The 27,908-nt window shown below is 38.2% G+C and overlaps 1 protein-coding gene across 1 annotated transcript; it reads right to left on the bottom strand.

Moving 5' to 3' along the window:
- Positions 1 to 1,580: 1,580 nt before the first annotated feature.
- LOC122645948 (abscisic acid receptor PYR1-like) lies at positions 1,581 to 20,350 on the bottom strand. Its single transcript, XM_043839370.1, has 2 exons — positions 19,707 to 20,350; positions 1,581 to 1,593 (listed from the first exon to the last, which is right to left on the bottom strand). Exon 1 carries the CDS (start codon positions 20,323 to 20,325, stop codon positions 19,708 to 19,710), a length of 618 nt encoding a protein of 205 aa, XP_043695305.1. The 5' UTR covers positions 20,326 to 20,350; the 3' UTR covers positions 1,581 to 1,593; position 19,707.
- Between the last annotated feature and the right edge of the window lie 7,558 nt (positions 20,351 to 27,908).

Genomic DNA, 27,908 nt, shown 5'->3' with positions numbered 1-27,908 from the left:
AGCCGCTATTAAGTCAAGAGAACCTGACCTGATAGGAAGACCCGCTCCAATTGTGTGTTTCAAATATCGTAAAATTTGCTTCACCGAGTGGAGATGGGTTGTACGTGGTGCGTGCATAAACTGACATACTTGATTGACAGCATAGGAGATGTCCGGTCTTGTCATCGTCAAGTATTGCAGAGCACCTACTATTTGTCTGTACTCATGAGGGTCTTGTAACAGATCACCATCATTGAATGAGAGCTTAGTTCCAGCAGCCACAGGGGTTCCACATGGTTTGCAATTGGTCATATTAGTGGTGTCCAAGAGCTCCAGAGTGTATTTTGTTTGGGTTAGCAACAGCCCCTTGTTGTCACGCATAGCTTCCAGCCTAAAAAAATAATGTAATGCTCCAAGGTCACTCATTGAAAATTCCTGGTTGAGGATGTTGATAAAATTAGTGATAGATGTTGAATCGGCTCCTGTTAGGATGATGTCATCGACATACAATAGGAGGATAAGCGGGCCATTGTTGGTATGAAAAGTAAACATGGATGTATCAACTTTACTTTGAGTGAACCCATTATGGTGTAAAAAATTTCAGAACCTGTGATACCAGGCTCTTGGGGCCTGTCGCAAGCCGTATAGTGCCTTTTGAAGGGGCCACACATGATGTGGAGCTTGAGGGTCAACAAATCCTTGCGGCTGCTGCATGTATACCTCCTCATCCAAGAACCCATGTAGAAATGCATTCTTCACGTCCAATTGTCATATAGGCCAGTTCCGAGTGATGGCCAGGCTTAATACGACACGGATCATTGCGGGTTTAACCATTGGACTAAAGGTCTTTGTAAAATCTACTCCAGGTTGTTGGTGGTATCCCTTGGCCACAAGGGCTTTGTGACGGTGTATGGATCCGTCACTATGGGTTTTAGTACGATAGACCCATTTGCATCCGACGATGTTCATGTCTTTCTTGGGTTCAACCAAAGTCCATGTGTGGTTAGCCTGTAGTGCATCATATTCTTCACGCATAGCAGCAATCCAGTGTGGATGTTTCACTGTAGCCTTGTAGGTACGTGGATCAGTGGGTATGGAGGTGCGTATGGATGTGTAGGCTTGGGGAATGGGATGACGGCTATGAAGAAGAGATAGAGGAACTCTAGATCTTCTTGATCCAGTTTTACTTCTAGTGACCATTGGATGGGGCGGTGGTAGGGTTGGGGGTGCTGGCGGTGGGTCATTTGTTGTTATTGATTAGGTGGTGGAGTGTGGTGATGGAGTAGATAAAGATGGTGGGTTAGTGGATGGAGGGGGTGTAGGTGATGGAATTGGGGGTGGGGTCACAGACGTTGTAATGGGTAATGGGGATGGTGAGTTTTGGTGTGTTGGAATTGATGGGTGAGGTAAAGAAAGGGTAATTGTAGAGGGAGGGCGTGTAATGGGTACTTGTGGTGAGGGGGCTGCAAAGGGAAAAATGGACTCGTTAAATGTTACGTGACGAGAGAGATGGACTTTCCCTGTTTGTAGATCCAAACAATGATACCCTTTTGAATAGATGCTGTAGCCGAGAAACACACAGGCTTTTGATTTGGGGCTGAGCTTATCTTGACGCTATGGTCGGAGATTAGGATGGTGCTGACATTCAAAAACCCGCATGGCTGAGTAGTCTGGCTTTGAGTTGAATAGAACCTCATGGGGTGACCGTCCTTGCAATACTGGTGTTGGAAGACGGTTTATAAGATAAACTGCTGTGTTAAATGCTTCTAGTTAGTACTTTTTAGGCATGTGTGCTTGAAAAAGTAGAGTTAAGCCCATGTCAGTGATATGCCTGTGTTTTCTTTCAGAGACCCCATTTTGTTCGGGGGTATGAGGGCATGAGACCCGTGATACGATGCCACAATTGTCTAAATAAGCCTTGAAAGCACCTTTGACAAGTTCCAACCCTCCATCACTTTGAAAGTACTTCACTGTATTGGACAACACATTTTCGGCCATGGTTTTGAAGTGTTGAAAACAAGCTAATGCATCAGATTTACACTTTAGTGGATAAAACCATGAAAAACAACTAAAATCATCAATAAAAATAATATAGGAATTGTAACCACTAATAGAAACATGGCGTGTAGGCCCCCAAAGATCACAATGAACAATTTCTAAAGGTAGTTGAGACTGCCTATTAGACTTGGAAAAAGGTAATTTATGATGTTTGCCCATTTGACAAGGCTCACATAAATTATTGAGCTCCTTGCCAAAAATAGTGAATAAATCATCATCCTCCTTTATTGATGAAGTACTGGAATAGATGGATGTCCTAACCGTTGGTGCCAGACAGCAGCAGGTATTCTAGCTCCATAAAAAGCCATAGAATGGACATTCGGTCCAGAGAGAGTATATAAATCATCCATGAGAGGGCCCTTTAGTAGTGTCAGTCCGGAGTGCAGATCCTTAATACAGAATCCCCTTGGGAAAAATTCAACAGAACAATTATTTTCACGGGTAAGTTTTGAAACCGAAATCAATTGTCTAGTAATATCAGGCACAACTAGAACATCATTGCGTGATAATGGGGTAGGGGAGGAAGGTAAAGAGGTACTGCCAATGTGGGAGATATTTAGTCTCTTACCATTACCAACTGCTACCTGGTCCGTGCCATTGTAAGGCAGAGTTTGTTGCAACAGAGACGTATCGAACGTCATATGGGATATAGCTCCGATATCTGGAATCCATTGGGTTTCTGGAGTAGAGACCATCGGGTGTGAACACCAGCAAATGGAGTGTCCTGAGGAGCTTGGGGAGTAACTGCACTATTTCGGCTAGCAGAGTACCGAAAAAAGCACTTGCTTGCTGCGTGACCATACTTTGCACATATTTGACATTTAATGGATCCATTGCTAGGGGGTGAAGTGGTGGGTTTGGGTGGCTGTTGTTGGGAATTGATAGGCTTTTGATTAAATGAAGTGAATGGTGTATTTGGATGATTGTAGCCACGTGTGGCTGAAGAGGGATTATGGGGTTGCATCTGTTTGTGCTGTCCACCACCATTTCCCTTTGATTTGCGTGGGTATTCCATTGTCAATAGAGCAGTTTGTGAAAGTGGGTCTGGCTGGACAGATCCATTATTTCCATATCCACAACACAATCGTTGCTCATGAGTTAAGAGCTTGGCCCTCAAATCAGAAAAAGTCACTGGGGGAGACATTTTCTATGGTGATGATGAAAGGAGTGTAATCGGATCCAAGCCCATTTAGTGTACAGGTGACAAGATCAGAGTCTTTAACCTTTTCATTAATCGCAGCAAGAGAATCAGCAAGTGATTTTACCTTGTGAAGATAATCGGTGATAGTAGATGTTCCCTTGACAATGGTTTGTAATTCACTGTGCAAGAAGGTCTTTCGAGCAGTAGATTGTTGTTGAAAAAGTAGGGATAAAGAATCCCAGACCTCCTTTGTCGTACGCAAACCCAAATATATGAGAAGATAGAGATTCATTGAGGGTGGCGTTGATGCATGTGCGCACAAAGTGGTCGGTCTTGCGCCAAGTATGGTAGGCAGGGTTGGGTGTTGTTGTGAAGAAAATTAGGGGAAAAAAAAATACTGGATTCATGACAAAGCATAACCACTGGGAAGATTTAAAATAAGGGATAAAAAGCTAAAGCACAAGAACAACATTTGCGAAATATACCACAGTTATGGTGAGTAAAATGTGTAGTCATGGAGGAGACAATCAATAATGGAAGGAGCTCAGTTAGAAAATCAATTTATTAAGGTCTCTTCAAATTATTTGTGCGGGACACAGACACAGACAAAACAGTGTTCTCTATAGACAATTGAAGGTCCAACATCCAAATTGATGATCAGAGGAAATGTACATGAAACAGTTAACTGTTCAGCATAGTTTGAAGAAAGCCAGAGTTTTTACTGCTATGATATAAATGTTTCAAGTATTATCTAGAGTTTATAGCTATTCTCTCATAGTTCTAACAATAGAATAGCTTCTTAGAGAAGTATATCTTGCAACATTATCATATAAATGTTGGGCATTGCAGCATATCCAACTTTACAGACTTGGAGAGTAGATACCAAAAGATGCTTGGAGTGTAATAAGATTTTAACATTATAAGCATCAGATGCAAACTTACAGAGGAAATGGGAGTGAAATCTCAAAATATAAAATATGTTTCTGCCTACACTATGTTACCTTGTAGAAGTCAAGTGGTTCTTAAATACTATAACATAACTTGATGGGAAAATATCATCCCCCTCCTCTCTAAGTTTGCCTAATATCAATCCAGTACCCAAGTTTTGAAAAATATCTACCCGTCCCCTACTTTATAAAGATTCTATCAATGGTATCCTAACCGTTAAAAAACTCCATTAAGTGATGATTTGGCATGTACAAAATTTATAAAACCCCAAAATGCCCTTAGTATAAGTATATTCCAATTTTACCCTCCCCTACTTTCCCTTTTGCTTCTTTCTTCTTCTTTGTCTTCTTCCTCGATCAGCACCACCATCAACACCACTTCTTCTTCCTAGAAGTAAACAGTACATTATTGACGGGTTTGGTGCAGTGTGGCATTTGTGTACAGCAAGTCTACAATCCTTTTGCCTCTTTTCCATCTCTCTCTCTCTCGCTCTCTCCCCCTACTTCTTCCTTCCTGTTCTAAAATAAAACCCTCACTTGTAGTTTCAATTACTTTCCATTAATTTTTCCCTTTTTGCTTTTTTGCATCTGTTCTAAGTCTCCGATGTGCTCATGTGCCAGTTCCTGATCTCTCCTTTAAAATCAACTTTAGTGCCTGAAATTTTATCCCAATATCAGAATCCCAAATTGGTTTCTTTCTAAAATATTCTTCTTTTTGTTTTTTGATTTATTATTTTCATCTCTCCGACGGCTGCCACGATTGGCTATGGTGTCAATTTCCAGTTTTTGTGTCTCAGACTGATGAAGCAATGGGGTATCCAGCATCCCATTTCTTTTTCATCTTCAATATCAATTTCAGCTCTGAAATCTGATCTGGGTTCTCTTTGAAGCATTCACAGTACACGAATCCTCCAAAAAATTAGATCCGTTCTTCGCTCTTGAAATAGTAAATTCCGGGTGTACTTAGCCATGGGTCTCTGTTTCAACAAGGATAAGGTTCAGGAAGCAACTAAACAAAAAGCTAATCGGTACTAGTAGTGTAAAACGAAGGAAACAAACAGTAACAGGGGCTATCGGAGGATTATGGATGAATCAAAAAAACCCTTTTTTTCGCTTGTAATAGATTTTTAATTTTCTGAAAGACCCACCAGAGAGAGTGTGAGAATAAGAACAAATAGAGAGGTAAAAGGGGAGAGAGAGAAAGAGAGTAGAAGAACTGAAGAAAGATGAATTTGAGATGGAAATATCAGAGTTCAGGGAACTAAGGAATGGCAGAGCAGTTGGCAGGGAAGGGAGGGTATGGGGTTAGGAGGCGGAATAGGTGGTGATGGTGGGATTTTGGGGCAGGTTTACAGGGCTGGGTGGCGCGGAGTTACAGATGCATTCAGAGGAACCACTGGTGTTCCGAGAGGAAGACGAAGAAGAATCACAGATTCACATGGCTATGTCTCTGAATACTGAATTGCTAAATTTGTTAAAGGGCTCTACAGTATTTTTAAAAAGGGTAATTTTGTCTTTACATGTTTTTTTTAACAGCGTTACATAGTTAGGATACGGTTGATAATAACTTCATAATGTAGGGGAAGGAGAAGATATTTTTCAAAACTTGGATACTGAATTGCTTTTAGGCAAACTTAGACGGGAGGGGCATGCTATGTTCCCTAACTTGAAAGAACTAAACTTCAAGGGGGAGTGGAGGTAAAGAAAAACCAAACATAATATCAAAACACTCCATTACAGAAACAACTTAGCTTAACTAGTAACAAATACCACGAAGTAGTCCAACTAGTCCCCTGTTACTGTTTTGGAGTTCCAACAATATATCATTGAGACCACCTACAAAGCCTCAAGGATAATATTCAAGATTTTGAATATTCATCTAAGGGAAACTTTCTTAAGATGAATCAAATTCTAGTTAAGCCTTTTTTAAGTGAAAACTCCTTTCACTCTGAAGGTATACAAATTGACTCATGAACTATTAGATTAGTAACTAAAATTATGGAAAAAGGTTTCTGCCACAACAACAATTTCTACCATATGGAGGGATGGTTTGGCTGTGTATAGTGTTAGGAATATTAAGATAAAAATTTGTAAAAACCAACCAAAGGTCTGTGATAGTCTTCTCTTTTTTTTTTTTTTGGGAGAGAGGTTATGATTGTGGTTCATTTGTCAAATTTGATATCTTATCTCAATCATATGACCCACTATGTATGTTAAAATTGTTATCCTTGTTTCTTTAATAGTCTAAGTTCTTCAAAGAGATTTGACTTTTTAAATAATTTTCAAAACAGTGCAATTCATATTCACATATGGTAAAATAAGATTGTAATTGGTACACAACAAGATAATGACATGAATTTGTGAGTAATATGGTCAATTACAACCTTTTCATAAAAAAATATGGGAGAAAGAATGTTGCCAGGCTTTGTAGCGTATACTAACGTCTCCCTGTGTCTGTCTCTTCTTTCCTCCTATGAAATGACATATCTGCCCCCTATTGTGGGAGGTGCTGACCGCAAACTCAATCCCAAAAAATAACAGCCACTGGATTGAAATTCATGCATCCTTAAGCTATTAAGCCTTATCTTTAGCCTTAACTTGTCTAAAATTTATTTTACATCGATACGGGATCAGTAAAGAATTAACGAGTGAAAGAGGGATGAAGAGAGAAGCACCTGGTCGGCCCTATGCCGGCTTCTACTAGTCTCTGCAACTTTAGCCTTTAAGTTATGGAAAGAAGTGATGTCAAAGGGTATCTTAGAAAGTTTAATTCTATTTTCTTCTTGGGCAGGACTAGTAAATCTTTTCAAAACCTATATTTGTGAATATAGGTAGCTTTGTAATTATTTTTCTTATCTTGTGGATGTAAGCAATTTCCCCAATATAAAACCCCAACGAGCCCAACACTAAATCTTATATCGTACGTTTGGAATCTTTGATAGGGAGATTGTATCACATGAATAAGGCAACGGTCCCACAAGAATGTGACTCGAGTGACCTCTTCTTTCCAACATTTAGCCAAACACCTTGTGTGTGAGAAGATCAATTCGAAGCATTACCAACAAGCAATAGCCATATCTTTGAAACGCCACCCGATTGAGTAGTTCAGATGATGAGAAGAAACAACAATTTGTGCCATTAGATTAATACATCCACATTACCTGCACAGGTGGCCCCACCAACTCATATATCTCTTCCATTAATCCAGTGCGAAGACCATCAGGCATTCAGGCGTCATCAGGCATGACGCAACGGTGAAGGCATCACACGAATTTTGAGTCGTGTGTACCTACGAGTCTGCGACCATGGTTTGAGGAATTGATATCGGATCGGTCGATCTGACTGATTTGTATCGGTATTGGTAGGGCTGTAAATGGATCGGATTCGGCTCGGATAGTGCTATATCCGTATCTGCATCTGATTAGCTATCGGACGGATTCAGATAGTGCTAAATGGATACGGATCGGATATTTTATCCGTTTACATGTAAATATAGCTTTTCGGATAGCTATAGCCTATCCATATCTGCATCCGTTTAGGTTTCGGACGGATTCGAATAGTACTAGACGGATACGGACACGGATACAGAAATGGATTTCGGCTATTCATTTACACCCCTAGGTATTGGTGGAGATTGATATCAATTCCTGGCCAATCTTATCGATGGATCAGTACAAACAAAGATAAAAATATAAAAAAAAATTTAAGTTTTTGTAAGATTGATACCAATACCAATACCCTGTGGTAGTGAAGAATAACATCCATTGATCTCTTTTTTCTTACCAGTGCACTCTGCTCACTTCTTCTTCTTCTCTGTTTTGCCTCTTCTCTCAAGACTGTACTGCATTCATGCCTGCGGTTCTCTGTCTTCTCCCAAGTTTTTGGTTGTTTTCTCTAACAAATTTTCTTTTAGTTACTATTCTTATTTGACCATAATTTGAGACTTAAGATTGTCATTCAAAGTGCAAATTTTGTAATGTTGATATTGTTTATCAGGGCCAATTCAGGGTTAATCATGGCCAACTTGGCCCGGCCCTGCCCAATCAGGATCGGGCCGAGCCTGGGTTGAGGGTTTGTTAGACCTTAGCAGGGCTGGGTTGGACTTAGGCTGAGGTTAATACCCCTAGGGTTGGACTAGGATTAAGGGCAAGCCCAGCTCTGCCCGGCCCGTTGACACCCCTACTTTAGGGACCTTCAAAGCTCTAGGGGTTGATGGTTTCCAAGCTTGTTTTTACCAAAGGTTTTGGGACTTTATTGTAACGATATTCTCTTCTTTTTTCGTAATTTTTACTCTAATTTCTCTTTTCCTTTTGATACTAATCATACTCTTATCTGTGTTATCCCCAAATGGGAAGAGGCGATAAATGTGTCAGATTTTAGACCTATTAATTTATGTAATGTCTCTTACAAGATTTTGGCCAAGATTCTTGGTAATCATCTCAAGAGCCATCTTTCATCTTTCATCTCCCCTTTCCAAGCGGCCTTCATCCTAGGCCGGCAGATCTCTGACAATATCATCATCACTCAAGAGATTTTTCATTACATTACTCATAATAAAGGCAAAGGGGGGGGGGGGTTGTACCCATCAAATTAGATATGGCTAAGGCTTATGATCGACTTGAACATGGTCTTATCCGAGCTATTTTTAAGTTCCTAGGATTTGGAGATACATGGGGTAACTTGGTTTACAGACATATTTCCTCCACCTCGTATTCCATTAAGTTGTAGGGTAGCTCGTTTGAGTTCTTTGAGGCTACTAGAGGCATTAGACAGAGCTGTCTATTGAACCTGTATATATTCATCTCTGCTATGGAGGTGTTGTCTCGCGTCCTTGTTGCTTACCGTGATTTAGGTATCTTTTGTGGCATCAAAGTAGGTTTGCTAATGAAACATTTATTTTCTGTCAAGCCATTGTGGATGATCTCCTAACCTTCAAGGCTGTTTCAGACCTGTTATTGGATCTATCTGGTCAAGAAACCAACTACCAAAAAAGTGGGTTGTGTTTGAGTAAAAATGTGTTCCCATGTGAGACAAAATCTTTGCTCTCCTATTGGTATTAATGAAATGTCACATGACTCTTTATATTTGGGCACAAATATTCAGGTGAATGACCTTAGTCATATTGTCCAATGGTTCAAAGTAAGTTTGCTCTTTGAAAATCTAACTTCCTCTCTTATGAAGGTCGAAAAGTGCTTATTCAATCTGTTCTTGCTTCAATTATTGCATGTCTTATGTCTTGCTTAACTTTTGCCCTTAAAAAATGTAAAAGTTTGGACTCTATTTGTCTCAAATTTTGGAGTGGGGACAAAGAAGAGTCTAAGAATCCTCATTTGATTGCTTGGGACATGACCTACAAACCTCTATCCGAAGAGGAGCGTAGTCTTCGTAAAACCTCTTTGCATAATCGAGCTTTATTTTTGAAATTGAGTTAGTGACTTTTAACAGATGAGCCAACTCTCTGAGTAAGGGTTTTGAAGGCAAAGTATTTTGCTAATAAATTGATCTTTGCCCTTAAGGTCATGGAAAAAGGAGGTTCAGGAAACTGGAATAGCGTTGCTTGTATATTACCCTCCCTTAAACATATTGTCATTCGAAATATGGGGAACGTCAATGCTTCTAGAATTCTTTTGGTGGGACCCTTGGATCACCTCCCTCCTGGAGCATATTATCCCTTGAGACTTCCATATGGACTGTAACGAGGTATTTTTAATAGAGATTTTTTGGTGCATGGCCAATGGAATGTTTCCTTACATCTTTATCTCCTCTTAGTATTGTTGATAACATTGTTAAAGTTCATATCTCAAGCTCAGAGGATCGACGAAAGAGTTCTCTATCTAATGATGGCGTTTTTAAAACCCACCTACATGCTAAATTTCTTCTTTCTTCTCAATGTCCTTCTCAAGATAATCACATCTCTAAATGGTGGCATTTCCTTTGGAAGCTCAAGTTACATCCCAAGTTTAAATTATTTTTTTAGCGTGTTTTGCAAACAAGGATTCCAATCAAAGCTGTATTGTCAAAATGGATCTCGATCAACCCCTCAAGTGTTTTTTGTGCCTCTTGTGTTGAGTCGAGGGATGTAAATGAATCGGATTTGGCTCGGATAGTGTTATATCCGCATCTGCATCCGATTAGCTTTCGGACGGATTCGGATAGTGCTAAATGGATACAGACACAGACACAGATCGAATATTTTATCCGTTTACATGTAAGTATAGCTTTTCAGATAGCTATAACCTATCCATATCTGTATCCGTTTAGCTTTTGGACGAATTCGGATAGTGCTAAACGAATACGGACACAGATACGAAAACAAATTTTGGCTATTCATTTACATCCCTAGTTGAGTCTAGTGGAATCTCTTCCTCTCATGCGAGTGGTCTAAATGAATATGGTATGCATGTCCCCTAGGGTTGAGAATTGAGTTTCTCTCTAGTTCTTCTTTTGTTGAACTTAACACTTCATTCCTTTGGTTTATTTGAAGGGTTACTAACCATGGTGGTGGTGGGGGGTATCTTCCTCCCAATTGCTAAGTTAGTTGCTTCATCAGTAGGTTTAAGGATAACATTAAGGCGGACATTTTGGTAGGGCAGTTTGGCAGTTTGTTTTTGGACATCGATGTAAGAATTTGTTTTCACTTGAGGCCAACTATGAAGAAGGAAGGACTTCTATAGAAGCTACATGGAAAGATTTAGAGGCTAGAACGAATTCATTCCCAGATTAGGGTCTTTCTAACAAGACCGAATCTGAATGGGGAAGGAAGATCCTAAATATAGAGAAGTTATAGGGAGTCACTTAAAGAAGTTGTAGGGAGTTATATGAAGTTATTGTAATTACTTGTAAACCTATTAAATAGGGACAGATGGGAATGAATGAAAGGTTTTGATTTCTTTAAACTATTATGTTGAATAATGAGGCCGGGCTTCCTCAATTTAAGCCAAAAGTTCTCCCATTTTATTTCTCTTTCGGCAACTTATTCCACCTTCTAACCAAACCCTTGTCTGTTTTCTCCCTTTGTCTCTCCCTCTCATTAATGTGCTACAATTCTCAGTCAGGCCGAGCGAATTGGGATTTGAGACTCAAAAATTAGAGTGTTGGGTTCCTGTGTAGCGCGATATAGAGTGTAGTGCACATTCCATGGCCCACATGTTTGGGCACACAATTCAACATTCTGTTTGTGTGTTGGGCTCCAAACACTATGGACCGTCCGATGATACACTACACATTGTATCGCACTACAGAGAACCCAAATCCTTAGATACTAAAAGTAGGATCAGGTGATTTCACAAGTTTTTCAACGTATGTGACTTCTTAGGTTCAATGATATTATATATAGGTTTAGGACCACCCCATGACCCACCTCACCCTACAATGAATCTGGATATGTGCCAAGGAAAGTAACTGTTTGGTTTAGTTTGTCTTGTTTTCTTTTATCTTTTTGGGTTTTATATTCCACAAATTTATTAATTGGACCCCCTTTGTGTAATTAAGCTAATTGATAACAAGAAGCTGTCTCAAGTGTCAACTTCGGTTTAATCCTTGGATGGTCCAAATTCTTAATACTCATAGTTCCTTTCAATGTCCTAATTTTATGAACAATTTTTTTTCTTTTTGGTAAGATGAACAAGTTGTTTGTATCACTATCATTATCCACATGGAGTTCTACAGTTCAAAATAAAATTGAAAAGACTGAATTTTTAATGGATCGAGTTTCTCTTCACCCACGGTAAATGGGATTCCACGATCATCGTAGAGCATGAGAGGGTGGGAAAGGGTATCGAGAAGGTATTTTGGAACATACTAAAATGTTAGGAGGGGTTTGTAAACCCTAGGATGGTAGGTGAACTCCTATTTTATTTGGATAGTCTTGCCTCTATAGAGAACACAAAAAGGAATTTCATTTTAAAACAATATGAGCTATATTGATTGAGGTAAGACTCCAAATTTGATATGTGGGTTAATCCTGCTGTTCTAAAACTCATCCAATGGTGGGCTTTGGAGGCCCACTATTTACATGGCACGAAAGTAGCAAAAACTCGTGAAAAGGTGATCATGATATGATGGTTTTGTGAGGGAAAATAATCGTCCCTAATTCCCTAAAAGTGTGCAGTGCGGTAGTTCGTGGGGGAGATGTCAACACCTTGTAGCACGAATATCCAATGGTGCTGGACTCAAGAAAAAAACGAAAATCAATGAGCTCGGACTATTGGATGTCCGAACTGGTAGGTGTTGACATCTCCACCTCAAACTGCGGTACTACACACTTTAGAGAATTGGAGAGGATTAAAATCCCTTTGTGAGAGGAGTTTTCCTCTATTATGTATAAAGCTTTGAAAATTCCTTTTTTTTTTTTTTGGGTAAGAAAACTTTGAAAATTCATTATCAGCATAAATTTCAATCCACAACTATAAATTGCAAAGACAAAGTCATAACATTGTTGGACATACAAGGGAGGTGGGACCCAAATTTTGACAAATGGCTAACCATAAGGGGAAAATTTTCGTTTCCAATGATGAGATTGACTAGAATAGGCCTGTGGCAAAGTTTCCTTTATAGGACTCTGCCTATAATTCTTTCCATGAAAAAAATAAATTGATATTACTCTTTGACATTTGGAAAAAATAAAAGATCCAATATACCAATTGCATTTCTGAAATTTCATAATTCCCATGTAAGGACTGATCTCTTATCAGGAGTCATCAAGAGAAAAATTTTAAACCCTAAAGAGAGAACTCTGATAATCATTATTCAATATGATTGTATAAATTACTTAAATTTTTTATTATATTTTATAATAATTTTTTTTTATAATGTAATTTTTATTTTACTTTTCAAACCCAAGGGATTTTGATGCAAAGTAAAATGAATTTTGTTAACTAAATATAGAATGATTTAAAGTTAGTAATATAATCATGTGAACAATGATGATCACAGAAGTTTCATTTTAAATTTGAAAATTTCATTTTCCTTCCGTTTAATTTTCCGTGCAACCAAACATAGCCTTAAAACTTAAGAAGAATGTCATGGGAATTGGGAAAGATTGGTGGGTCACAAGACTCACAACAGCTAGATTTTGCAGTTATGGGCCCAACAAGTTTCTGTTGAATAATGGGCCTTAAGACTCCTTGAGTTCTCAACACTTGGATTCTCACAAGTTGTGCCCACCCTACTAATAGTAGCTTGCAATCCTCAAAAGTCAGAGAGAGAGAGAGGGGTAGGTTTCAGGGCTCTCTACTACAAAGTCTAGATGTATATAGAGATATGAAAGCCAAAAGCGAAGGATGGAAGAGTGGTATCCACAAAAAAGAAGGAGGTTTGCCATCACTTGTCAGCTTATTTCCTTTTCGCTTGGGTTGATTGCATGTGACCACTCCTTTTCTTCCAAAGAAACAATACACAAATAAAAATAAATGAGTGAAGAAAGGGTGGCAAAGATTCTGTGAAAACCCACCCACCCACCCACCCACCTAACCAACCCCCTCTCCTTCTAAAGCTGTTCTTTCTAGACTTACTTATCTGTGTGTTCCCTCTTCTCTCCCCAAGTCTTATCTCATCACTCATTAGTTCATCACCCCTCTCCCCCCATCTCTCTCTTTCTCACTCACTTTGCTTTCTTTATTGATTTATTCATCAACTTGCCAAGTTGATTACCTCTTTTCTTCTCTCTCTCTCTCTTAAGTTTCATGATCAGTTCCTTATTTGGTGCTGTTCACATGATTTATGGGCCTTTTTTAAAACTAAACAACAACAATGAATCCTTCTTCCAACATCCTTTTCCTTAACTAAAGTGTATCTTGAAATCCCAAGAAAGTTTAATTAACCACAATTATCCCATGCAAACTTACACCTTACTTCTCCTGATGAGGGACCCCTCCAATAACAATGCCTTAGATTATAAAAGTAACCTTCCCATCTTCTTTTGTTGGACTCATTCACCACATAAGATTGGTCTAGGCCCACATCCCATGGCCCACTATAGAAAGATTGTGTTAGAGGTCTAAGTCCTTTTTGTATTTATTTAATGAAAACAAGAAGATTACTAGGTTGCGTGGTGTCTGTGCCCCGACATAAGAAGGATGAATGAATCTCATCATGTTGGATGCCTTAATCCAGCCTGTGCTGGTGTGGGGGCCACACAGCCTGACAGCGATCTCCCTCCCTTATTTTATTATGAAACAATAAAAGTCTGTTGCTAATTATTCACTAGTTAAGAGTGCCTATGATAATGACTTTCCTGGCCGCCACCACTTTGTGGTCAAAAAATCGCTAGCTTAAACATATGGATTAAACATCGGGCCCCCATCAACCTGATGCCTGTGACCCATAATATGACACGGGAAAAAGTTAGCATTGACACTTAATTATAGACGATTCGTAACTCTCCCTCGTTATTACACCCTAGCATCGAGGCAAACCCTCCCCCATTAATTACATTTCAATTTTTTTTTTTTTGATGAAAAGAAAAATTTTATTAAAGAAAAATATTAATATCATCCATTACATCACCTTGGTTACATTTCATTTTAAACGTAATGGTAGTGATACAAAGTTAAATGTCTAATGAAATTATCTTTCCAGAAAATGGCCATTGATGATGATGATAACATACATGCATACATACGTACATACATACATACATACATATATATGAATGTAAAAGAGATTTTCTTGAAATGGATATTAGATTCAACAATGGGTACTTATACATTAGCACCTCATTCATAGATAGATAGATAGATAAATAGATAGATTTATAGGTAAACTTGAACCAAACACCATGCATGTTCATGGTACACATTACTAGCATTCTTAAGTATTTTGACAAGGAAAAGATTAACAAGAACCAAATAAAAATCTGCAATACAAAAAGATTAAAGGCCAAGGGTTTCCCACGCAGCTCGTATTTGTGTATGTGGTGGTGGGGAGGGGGGGGGGATCTCCTATGCCACATCAATCACGACGCAGGAAACAATTTTGTCAACTAGAGCCCATATGGTCCGAGAGGAAAGTGAGTGTCAGTGTAAGATCTACATGGTCAGAATGTGAGAATGTAAGAAAAGAATGTGAGAATGTAAGAAAATATACTCACATTGCCTACATGGTGATATTTTCTTTAAGATTAAATAAATAAAGTGATCTGAAAAGGTCACGTGCCAAAAATATCAGCCTCATTTACAACCATTTGCCTTCCCATCTAGTCTCGTACCCTCTTATATATGTCCATATACTCACCTGCAAATTGAGAGTTGTCAAGAGGCAGGTCAAGGTGTTTTGTAAAAGAAATTTTTTCCTTTCACATTCTTATAGGAAAATTAAAGCAGGTCCATAAACATTGTTAGGGCGAGGGTTGGGCATGTCGCTTTCTTTCTACAAACTAGTGGCATGCATCAATAGGGAGCGCAGGATAGGCTACGCAAGGGCATGAGGGGGTTTGAAAGACAGACACATGGCTGGACAGCCCATCACTAATTGTGAGGGTATTCTTCATCCTCCATTGGTGAAGAAAGACTTTTGCCATAAGGTAATAATTTCTCATCACTTTCACATTCGTAATTTTTGGTAACAAATGAAGAAACAATAACAAATAAAAAATAAATAAAATCTACAAGGATTGTCTATAAATAATTTTTTCCTTTTATTTTTATATGACTAAAATACATCTATCGTCTGTACCAACATAAAAAAAAATATAAATTGTATTCATAAACTAATCCTTTTAAAGATGAGCTTTCTATGAAAAAAGTAGTTTTTTTTTTTCTTTCTCTTTTTGAGTAGAAGGGAATCCACACTAAGAAGAAGGAAATTCATAGAATCATTTCATAACCATTGAGGAGAAAAATCAACCAATTTAAAAGACCTGCTTACTTTAAATATAACAACAGTGTTGATGATTCAATCAATTAAACCAGATATATAAATGCTAATAAAGAAATAAGCTGTAAAGCTTTCATTTTTTTATGGACATTGTATTTTGGGAGAATGTTCTTTGTGCCGCAGCGCAGCCTGCGCCCAGGCACATGGACAGCCTGTGCAGGGGGGCAGGGTGGTCATTGTGCCCACCCCCATATGCCTAGGCGCAGGCTGCGTTGCGGACTGCGGTACAGAGAACAGCGCCCCTTTTGAATCTCATAAGTTTATAAATTTTTTTGAGATAGAAAATCAGTTTATAAAATTAGTTGTGGCTTTAAGTGTTATGCGTCTTCTTGTATTTTTGAGATCTATGTTCAAATTGTATCAAAATATTTTGGTTTCGACATAGGGCAAAATCTGAAATTTCAAACCCATCTTTGAAGTTGTCTAATCATATTTTAAAATATTTTTAAATTGTTTACGCATTAATAGAAACTTCTAATGATTATTGATTTGTTCATTGCCTAAAAATATTTAGTATATATACCCAAATAGCTATTTTATCACTATCTCTATATATCAATATATTTTGTTCATAGTCTTTTCTTATTATAAGTATATATATCTTTCATGTCATATGACATTTTAAGTTGAAGATATCATTTAAATCTCGATTCAATTCTCTTATTGTAACTTTTCCTTTATTCTTAGGGATGCAAATGTTATTGGACACTCTCTAGCTAGCCCAGAAGGCTTTGTCTCTGGCTTGTAAGACAGTACGGCCTAGTTCTACTCTGTAACTTTGTGAGCTTTGTAGAAATGAAGCCTTGAGCCCTCCATGCCATCTTTATCAATAAAAATTCTCATTACCAAAAAAAAAAAAAAAAACATTTTGGATATCACATCTACTACAACACTTATGCTGGACACAATATTAATTTAATTTATTTTGCACTAAGTAGTAAATTGACTTTATATACATTTTCTGCTAAAATTATTTTAAAGATTTAAATAAAAATGTACAACAAAATCGATATTGCCTAAGAAACAGATAAAGTGGACCTCCATTACTAGTTATCAAAAACCACGTAAACTAGAAATGGTTCAAAATATTTTTGGTTTATTCCTAAACTTGACTTTGGTATGTATTGACATTTCTTACTTCTTATAGTTTGTAAAAACTAGGGCTAGCTAGCTTCCAAGGAAGAAGAATACAGTGACATAGAATAGTCACATTATGAACAAATTATTCTTCAAGTCCTAAAATTTGGAGCAATATACTTAAATATATATGAGAAAAGTTCTATGTGGACCCATGCCTAGACAAGGGGGGCGAAATGACCCCCATGAAAGGTGGAAATCCTGCTTCGCATGATGCCAAATGCATGCTCACATTGGCCCTCGCACGCATGCAGAGGCCATGCTCCTGACAGAAAACACCGACCCATATATATATTCCTTCATGAAACTGTTCTTATATCCTTTGATCAGCCTAGAAGTTCATCGAAAAATATTTCTACGCCGGCACAGGGATGGACGATGCCAACTTGGTGGATGATGCAAGGAGTCGACTTCTCTCTCTTAACTGGGGATCTTCTCCCCCATCCCCCCCCGCCGATCTCTAGAGGCTCTCTCATGGCTTCTTCAAGTTGCACTTCTCTGCTATGTACTCCTGTAGTCTTATAGTGTACTGTAATCCTGTAGCTTTATATAGCCTATATACTTCCTATCTACTGCACCCCCACCCCCTCCCAAAAAAAAAAAAAAGAACTTTTGGGCAGAAAATATAAATTCTATATGGGAGAATGTTCTCTGTGCCGGGGCGCAGGCAGCGCCCAGACACATGGGGTTGGGCGCAATGATCACACTGCCCCCTGAGTGGTAGGCCCTTGTGTCTGGGTGCAGACTGCGCTGCGGCACAGAGAACATGAGCCCATTCTATATTTCCCAAATGCAAGCATGGGATCCTCAAATAAGAATCAATTCTCTCCAATATAAGACGTACAAAAAAAATAATATACCTCTCTTATACTTAATACAAAGTGGGGCCCACCATCAACCAATAGAATAACATGAATAATTGGAGCTCCACTGTACAAACCGCATAAAAATTTTTTTTTTTGGTAAATACAAACCACATAATTAATAGAACAGTACTACTAACAGGTCAAAATATTATTCAAGTAGATACCATCTTATGAAAACAAAATGCCAGCATATATGAAGTATATATATAATCTCTACCTAAAAAAAAAAAAGTATATAACCAAGATTCCATCAAACAAATTGTGGGCCACACATCCATGGGCCTTCCCTTACCTCCCCCCCTCAACAAATCATTTCTTTGACTCTCCTTAAACTGGTACCCACAAGATAATGAAGGATGGTTCAATAGGGTCCCACTCACAATGATTTCTAAGACATGGGCACATCTAGACAAGAACCAACGGTCCAAATCAATCTTAACTCATATGTAGTTGGAATCGAGGCAACACGTGTCACATTTTCATTGGCTAAGCCCATAATCAAAGATTAGACCCTTTATACTCAAATTTCTAACCATGTAATCTTCTTAGTTGGGAGTTGGGAGTTGAGACTTTGGGACCCATTGAAAACTTTTGAGAATATCCAAAGACACCCACCCCTGTCTCTCTCTTTCTCAAAAGATTCCATACAAAATGGGGTTTATAGGGTTGATGCCCTTTGAACAGTCCTATTACTTGGATTATCACAAAAGGGTGTGACTTTTCTTTTGGATCTAAAAATGGGCAAAAGTATAAAAAGAACACAACATCTCACATACCCTAACCCTTACTAGAAACAGAAATTTTGAGGGGTTCTCTTTACTGGAAATGGGCTGGCCCTGCCTGCCCTACTTTCACTATGTTCCAAATAGAAGAAGAAGTACGGTCGAGTTGTCTTTCCTTCTTATTCTTTCCTTCCACGGCTACCTCAACTCATCCTCCTATCATGTTTTCCCACTTAAAGTCTCAAGGGCTAAATTCCTAATTTCAAACTCTTAACCCCAATTTGGTAATTTTTTCCCTTTATAAATATAAAAAAAATATAAAAATAGAGAGCATCTGGGCCGTAATGGGTTATGGCCCACAAATCTTTTGGACCACTGTGTATCGTGCTAATGACTTCATTCTAGAATTCCAATATTTTTTGTTTTTTGAGAAGCTGAGAAATGAGAATGAGTTTCCAAACAGAAAATGAAAATTACTTCTTGTGTTAACAAACAGTCCTTATCAATAACAAATTCTTTTCACCCCAAAGATAACCATGAAGCAAAGATGATGGAAGACGAAATTAATATTTGTAGATAAACATGCAAAGTTGCATTCCACACTCCAAGTAAACCCAAAACCCCAATTCAGAATCTCTCTCTTTCTCTCTCACATTTGCTATACACCCCCTCCCCCTCCAAAAAAACACCGAAAAAATAAAAGGTGAAGGAGGAGGAAGAGGAAGAAAACCCTAAAAACCAAACCCAAACCCAAAAGATATGAAACACCAAACAAAAAATATAGGGGAAAATATCAGAAACCTCCCTCTTGGTTACTTATGTTCATTTCAGGACATGCACCAGTTAATTCTATAAGAAGGAAGAGTTTTCTGTAAATATAACCCACAAAGAACAACAAACTTCTTACAGAAAAACCCAAAAAAAAAAAAAAAAAAAAAAAAAACACATTCTACATTTTTTTTTTCATATAATTTTTCTAGACATCACCTGTGTTGTGCTAAACCTTCAGTCACGGAAGCCAACTTCTGCAGATTTAATCTCACAACCGTATCAGCAAACATCCTTGTATCATCTTCAGTATTACCTTCCGGTACATCAACAACATAAGATTCCAAAACAACGGTCCAGATCTTCTCACCTTCTTTCTTGAACTCATTCACCGACATCACCGAACGGTAGTTTCTTAATCTGTGCTCCCCACCGATATTAGTGAAACCAACCACTTTTCTCTCATCATCTAACACATCAAGCCTTTCAGTACTTGTCTCAGCAGGTAAACCGGAGATCACGTTGACTTCTCTGAGACATCCAACGGTGATCGGAGAAGGAGAATCTTCTTTGATGGAGCAACTCTTGATGAAATGCTTATAGGTTTGTGGTTTATCGAACTGCCGGACGATAGACCAGACCGTTCCGGCCGGAGCAAATATGCGTTGGGCTAACAGAGATGAGCATTTGCCGGAACTTATAGCATCGGAATGGACCTCAAAGATGACTGGTTTTAATTCCTCCAACTCTTCTTGGGTTAAACCAGTTGGGGTTATTGTTGTTTTGCCGGAATCTTCGTTCTCTTCCATTGAAGATGATTCTTCCTTCTCCATTACTGAAACTAAAAGAGAAGAGAAAGACAGGTTGGGAAGAAAGAAGAAATATTTTGGGATTATATGTATAAGGAAGAAATATGACTATTTAAATAAGAAGAAAATTAATTGATATTTTTTTTAAATTAATCTTATATTACAATTGGGTATAAAATAATATTTTTATTTTTTATTTTTATAATTTTGGGTGTTGGATGGTGTCAACTGGTGATGTCAACAGATGGGTTGTGGCTTGGTGGCTGATCGTGATCCTCAGCTATCGTCTGTCCGTACGGTTAACGTGCAGCTTCACGCAGACAGGGACGAAATGACGGACCTACCCCACTCGGGTAGGAGGATCTTACTTGGAGTTATTTTTGAGAAATCTAAGTTTTTTGTTTCGTGGCTGAGCCGCTGCAGGTGAGGTATCGGCCAAGGTGGGAAGCTGGTTTGGTTTTAGGTATTTTTATGGTTTTTTGTTTGAAGGAATATTGTAAAATACGAGTCAGTGTGTCATACACCTGCATGGATTAGAGTTTACACGTGGAAAGAAAGGAGAATGTGGGGCCTTATAGGTACATGCACATGCGTGAGAGAGGGGAGGTATAGGAGGAGCTGAAGCTAATTTTGGAAGCTTGTGAGGCTGCCTTTTAATACTTCTTGGAGAACTCCGTCAGGTTAAATGGGCTTTTAGTTTATAGGCCCACATTGAATTTTTTTTTTATAATAAATTTTAGGAAAATAGTTTTTTGTTTGGGAGTATGGCCTACGCTAGCATTCCCATGTGTCTATCTCTCTTCTCCTTAAAACAAGGGCGTAGAAGTGTCTTTTCATACGGAAAGGAGAGAGATAGAGCCAGGGGAGTGCTGGTGTAGACCAGCACTCCCATGTGTCTATCTCTCTCCTCCTCAAAACAAAGGGGCAGAAGTATCTTTTCATATGGGGAGGAGAGAGATAAACTCAGGGGAATGCTGGTGTAAGCCACAATCCCGGATAGAGAACTTTCTCCCTAAACTTTATTAATTGAATCCTCTAGGGAAAGATAAGTTACAAAAGTTGAAAAATAACCAAAGGGAAACAAAAGAGGGAGAGAACCCTTCCCAAGAGATGGACTTTTGAGAAGTTGCCCTAAAACCCCCAAGAGCATTGGCTACAAAATTACCCTTCCTGATCTGTGTGTTGAAATCTGACCATGGAGAAAGCTCTAATCAACTATCGACAATCCCATATGATGAGGAAAATCCTCCAGGGTATAGCAAAGGAGTAGCCTTTCATCGTAATATTCACAATCATGAGGTTGTTACTCTCTATACACAGTCTGTCTATCCCGTGGTTCACCCCCTCTATAACTCTCTCCCCCCCTCCCCTTGAAATTCCCCCAACATTGCACCCACCCCCTACAAATATTCATCTCAAACTCCTTTGTCCTTGAAATGTCATCCAACTAGTCGAGTACTCTCAAGTGGCTCTCCCACCATGTCATCCCCTTCTACCCACATGACCCCTTCTCCTCCAACCCATGTTGTTAGAGAGCCCTGCAATGATTAAAAGAGTTCGAGTCTAATGGCCACAAAGAGGTCATGCGGATGTTCATACTCGTCATTCGACCTCTGCAACTCGTCTCTTACCCAACCCAATTGCAATGGCAAACCCATCCTGATGCTAGTGGTGCCAATGAGTTGCAATAATGGATGAGTTGAATGGCTGAGATGCAAGGAGGGGATTCGACAATCGATAAGATGTTAGTGTATAAAACTCTATTACACATTGATATTGTATAGATCCATCTCCCTTAGCTTTGTTAGTCATTATAAAGTTGTACACCCCCCCCCCCCCCTCTCCCCCCTCCCCTGGAAGGGTATAGGTCATTGGTGTCCCATCCAGTCAAGAATTGAGGCCTAACAAGACAATATGCTCCTCTCATGTGTATCGCATCCCTTGCCCTAGTATATTGATATTTTGGTTTGGGTGCATTTAGCTTTGTTAGTGTCTTTATAAGTGATAAGTATGAATGACTTCTTTGGTGAGGCATTTCATTATGGCTCCGTTTGGTTGCAAGAAAAATTCAAATAGTTTATGAGAAATAAAATATATCGGATAGAAAAAATTATTTTTAGTATTTAATTGCAAGGAAAATTTATTTATTTTCTTTAGAATAAAATATATTTTACAAAAAATGTAAATATTTCCATTTTCTTCCCCTTACCTTGCAATCCAATAGAGCCAGATATGTGTTGACATATGGCTTTCATGCGTTAGGGCTAGGGCTACATGTTTTTCCTTAATGGGCTTTTGATGAACATGAAAGCCCATTGGATCATGGATCCTGACAGTGATGCAGCTCACGTGTTATAGTTGGTGTCTACAGACTGTGCACACTGTAGGGTAAAAGATCTTTGTAACAGTTGACATGGATCCACAATGATGAGGTCAGGTTCAATGCATCCATCCATAGAATCAGTGGCATGCACGTATAAAAGAAGCAGATATATTATTTGGGCTGAGGTTTTCCCAACCACTCTTGTAGGGAATCTCTCATGCCACAATCATTAGTGTGGAAGATGATTCAATCAACAGATTCATATGGTCAGGGAAGAAAGAGAGTGTCAGTATATGATCTATATGATTAGAATGTGAAAGAACACGAGAAGAACACGAGAAGGCATCCCCACACCACTTGCAGAGGAATCTTTCTCCCATATAATTGTTTTACGGAGAAAGTTTTCCTCCACCATGGGTCAAGGGAAAGTATACCTATTTTAAGATTATTATTACTCTCCCTATTGTACGAAATCGAAAATACCCCCATTATTCTCCTATCCCATCCGATATTCCGATCCCAAGGCAGTGACACCCATCAGTGAAAGAATTCCTCATTCACCGTTGGTAAAGGAATATATCTCCATCCTTTATATACTTTTTCTTGTTGAGAAACTAATTAAGGGATTTACATGTCCCTTGTAGGCTTTGTTAAATTAAGAAACATTTCTACCATTAAAATGGGTGAATTCAAAAAGGGTTTGGTAATTATCTTTGATAGTCTTGTGAAGTTACAAACATCTCTTTATTTTTCTCTTACCAATGTTTTCTCTCTCAGTCGACAGGCATTGATAAATCGAGAGATCTATGGATTTTTTTTTCTAACAAATCCTGTATTTTTTTAAAAAAAAAATCAATTAATTTCTACTAAAAAATAAATTTAAAAAGATTATAAAAGCTTGGAAATCCCCAATGTATGGTACCATCAAATCAAATTAGCATATGTAGAATCTATTGCATGGCCCTCATTTGTTAAGTTTCACATTCGATAGACAATTTAATTTTTTTTTTAAATGAGAGAATGACATTACTAAAATGTTAAAAAAAGGTTGTCAGTCTGTGTGCAACCTGTGCCCACACTGGAAGGGTGAAATGATTGACCTGCGCCCGTGAAATAAAAATCTACTCTTGTTAGATGCTCTTGCATGCATTCTTATTGGTCCCCACATTGATGCATGGACCACGCAACATGGGAGAGATCCCCCTACCTTAATCAAAATAGCAATGTACTCGTCTATCATATGAGCCTCCATAAAACATTGTACATCGAAGTTCTCGAAGATCTAAACAACATATTACCTAATAATATAGGGATATTATTAAGGCCAGATAAAAAATTATTGTACCATGTGGCAATTTTAAATTATATTAAAAATCATATCATATGTCTAAATGATGATTTGATCAACATGTCCACTACTTATTAGAAAATAATTCTTAGATATGGTCCATGTAAAGGAATCAATGAATGGGCAACACTCAAAATCTTCTACAATGTCAAGTATCAACCAAAATAAAATTAACCAATAGGCATAATAAAGCATTAATATATATAAGACTACGAAGATAGTGCATACCACCAATGAATGGGAGAGAGAAATTGAAACTAAAATTTAGCAAGTGGACAATCCAGAAGATTTGTTAGATATCCAACTGATGGGATTGCTGAATCACTCTTCTAAAAACCCGAACTAGATCAATGACAACTAGGAAAACTTTTGCAAAAAAGGGGTGGGTGTGTGTTAGATAGGGAGTCAATTTTTTTTTATTTTTTTTTTTTGATAATCACACAAACCACACGCCAATCCTAAAAGGTTAACCTACTTATGGGACCACAGAATGACGGATATACACAAAACATACACCACTGATACATCCAATGTGGGACTAAACACATGATCTCCACACACCTAGTGCACGCAGTGCCATTTTTCTTTTGGTAATCACACAAATAGAGAGCCTCTATCTTGGTAGATAAGAGTACAAGAAATTAAGGGGGAAAAGAAAAGGTTATCTTGATGGTTCTACCCTCCGATAGAGGATCCAAATTGTCTATGGTGCCCTGCCTGTAGCGGCCTGAGCGGCGCACAAACAGAGCGCAGCACAATGACCACCTTACTCCCGCTCGGGCAAGGCACTCGGGTAAGGGTAAGGCAGTCATTACAGTGTGCCCTGTTTGTGCCCCGCTCAAGACGCTACGGGCAGGGCGTCATAGAGGATATGAATTGTCCGATAGATGGTTGATTAATTTGTACAGAAAGAGGTATAAATTATAATTTTAGTGTCACCTTCGCAATAAATGCAAAACCTTTTTGTCTTATATGCATTGCTTGAGGGATTCGGCTCCTCTTCTTGGAGGGCTTCGGAATGTGTGCGGCGCAGCTCTGTCGTTGGATGCCTCATTGGACACTCATTGGGCATTGCCCTCCAAGGAGAGGAGCCTAATCCTTTGAGGCCGATTCCTGATTATACTCAATTCCCGATTTAGAAATTGACCGATTTCTAGGATTCAGGCAATTCCAACTGATTTTGGCCAATCTGTGATTAGTTCCATCTGAATTCGGCCAAATTGAAATCAAAATCAATGAAAACCGATTCCATTGCCGACTTTTCATCCTTGAACCTTGATTATATGTGCGTCGTAGATGGCTACAAGCTCGGTATTACACCAAAAATGATCCAACCATGCTGGTGCAGGGGCCACACTGCCTTTTAGGGAACCTCTCCGTTCTTTCTTTTTGAGCAACGTTCTATTTGGAACTCAAAGGAGTGAAATGAGATTGAGAAAAGGCTTGTGGTGGGGATGCCAGTGTAGTTGGGTAGAGCAATACTATGTATAGTAGCATTACAATTTCAAGCCCAAAATCGCTAGTCCTCCAAACTTATCGCTTGTACCAATGAGATGGTTGTCTAATCCTTTATCACATGAACTAACCTAGGGGTGTCAAAATCTAATCTGAACCGGTAAAACTAGATGAAAATACCTGGACCAAATTGAACTAATCCTTATCGGATTGGTTTTGGGCTAGGGTATGATGGGACCAGCTGAAAACTAGACCTCACTGAACCAACAGATATCCAAACAATAAACCAAACCGAATGAAATCGATAAAAATTCATTGAGTATGAGGTATTGAATAGGTGAATTGATCATCCATTGATTTCAAAATTAGTGAGAAAACTTCTGGTTGTAAGGGGAGTTGTTATAAATCATGGAGTATGAGGTTATAAATATGAAATTGATATGTTACAATGCTTCCATTGATCTCTTTGTTCATTATACAAAATTAGTTGGAGATTTAAATGAATGATTTAATAGGAAAGTTCATTTTGTGATTTCAATATTAGTTATCTTCTCATCCATTGATTTCAATGTTAGTTATCTTCCCCTTATAATGATAAACAATTATTTGATTTGTAACAACGATTTCACAACAAATTCAATTTGTCCAGAGATTACTATATTAGTTATTTTTCCCTTGCAATTCATTCCTCTTGTTCCGATTACAACATGAACACAAACACATCAAATCAATTGCCATATTTTTGGTTCTTTACTTGTTTGGCTTGGGAATATGATTTAAAGTGTTTTTACCGAATCTTTCCTCACTATAAATTATGAATGTAAAATTTCATTATGGTTTAAGATTGAAAACAAATCGATCTAATCTGGTATTAATCCGATACTAAAAAGCCCAAAATAAACTGAAACCAAAATTAACCGTAAACCAAAGTTCTTTAATGGATTGTTTTGGTCTCACACATCCCCAAACCAATACCAATTCAGTCCAACCAAACCAACCGTTTGACATTCCCAGACTAACCCATGTACTACCATGTGGAAAATAGCAAAATGTTATCAATTCACTAGGCATAGTGACAGGGAATATATTATTTTTTTGGTAATAGATAGGGAATATACTACAAGCCAATAAAATGTTAAGTAAAAATTAACAAAAAAGAGGAGAGAGAGACTCCCCAAAACTATTCTAATCTATTTTACTCATGGGAGATTTTAGAACATACTGAAATCAAAATTTTGTACAAGATTGGAAAAATATATCAGCCGAACATAACGGAAAAGTTTCCCATTTATTTAATAAGTTAAAAAAAAAAAACATACCCAGTGCACAAGGCTATCACCACTGAATGGTCTGGAAAGAGTTATAAATACTGAATCCCCTCAATTTACTGTAATTGATCACCTCAATTTTGATTAATCCAAAAAAAAAAGTGTATAAATGCTTCTCCAAGCAATGGTTACTTTCCATGTTTCCTTTTGATGGATATGATACATTTTATTAATTTTTGTCTCAGCTACTATGCTCTAAAAACACACAAGCATGTAAATGTACAGTTTCGACATTATAAAATGTTTTATTTATTTCTTTTCACGTAGATAAAAAAAAAGGATACCACCATTACCACTACAAAAGTTACTGAAAAGTCAAAACCACACAGATCATGTGAGCCTCTTGAGCCTTAGGTTTAGTATAGAATGAGTACCAAGGAGAAAAAATTTCTCGACAAGAAGTGGTGGAAAGAAACATGAGAAGAAGTATATGGTAAATCATAGTATTTTATTAATTTTTTTTTTTGGGTAAAAAGAGGGTTATTCATTCATGCACGCCCATCGCCAGCAAAACACGAAACATAAACTGGATAGATAGCATGACAAGCACAAGGACCCCGTACACAGTACCCAGGACCAAGGAGTGGAAATCGATCCGGTCACACATGCTATTGACTGGGTCATCCAACGTTCCCATGTGTATTTTATTAATTAATTTAAGAAAAAATGTTCTATGTCTGAGCCTGGCCTATTCCAGCGCTCCCATGTGTATATCTCTCTCCTCCCTCTATGAAATGACATAACTATTCTTTACTGGGGAATATTGAGGAGAGAGATAGACCCAGGAGAGCATTGGCGCAGGCCACGCTCCCAAATAGAAACATTCACCTATTAATTTAAGGGGAAAATTAATAGCGGCAAATGGATAGTGTGGAAATTCTTTCTCATACCCTCTCACAAAAGTGTGGGTCCCACATGTATTTTAAAAATATAAGATTCACATGGATGATACCTTTTTTAGTTCAGTAATTGATGGTAGCATGCAGATTCCTTTCCACGCTAGCATCGTGAGAAACGTCTCTCCTGATTTAAATATGAAATACAACCTCCCTCAGGTAAACCAATAAAATGTTAGGATGAAAGAAGAAGAGAAAATATGAGGTAGACTCCCAAAAAGAATTAAAATCTGTTTGAATCATGTGGGAGTGGATTT

Source organism: Telopea speciosissima, chromosome 11 (assembly GCF_018873765.1).
Source record: "Telopea speciosissima isolate NSW1024214 ecotype Mountain lineage chromosome 11, Tspe_v1, whole genome shotgun sequence".
NCBI lineage: Eukaryota > Viridiplantae > Streptophyta > Magnoliopsida > Proteales > Proteaceae > Telopea > Telopea speciosissima.
Note: the sequence above shows the minus strand (reverse complement) of the source record. Positions and strands in the feature narration are given on the sequence as shown.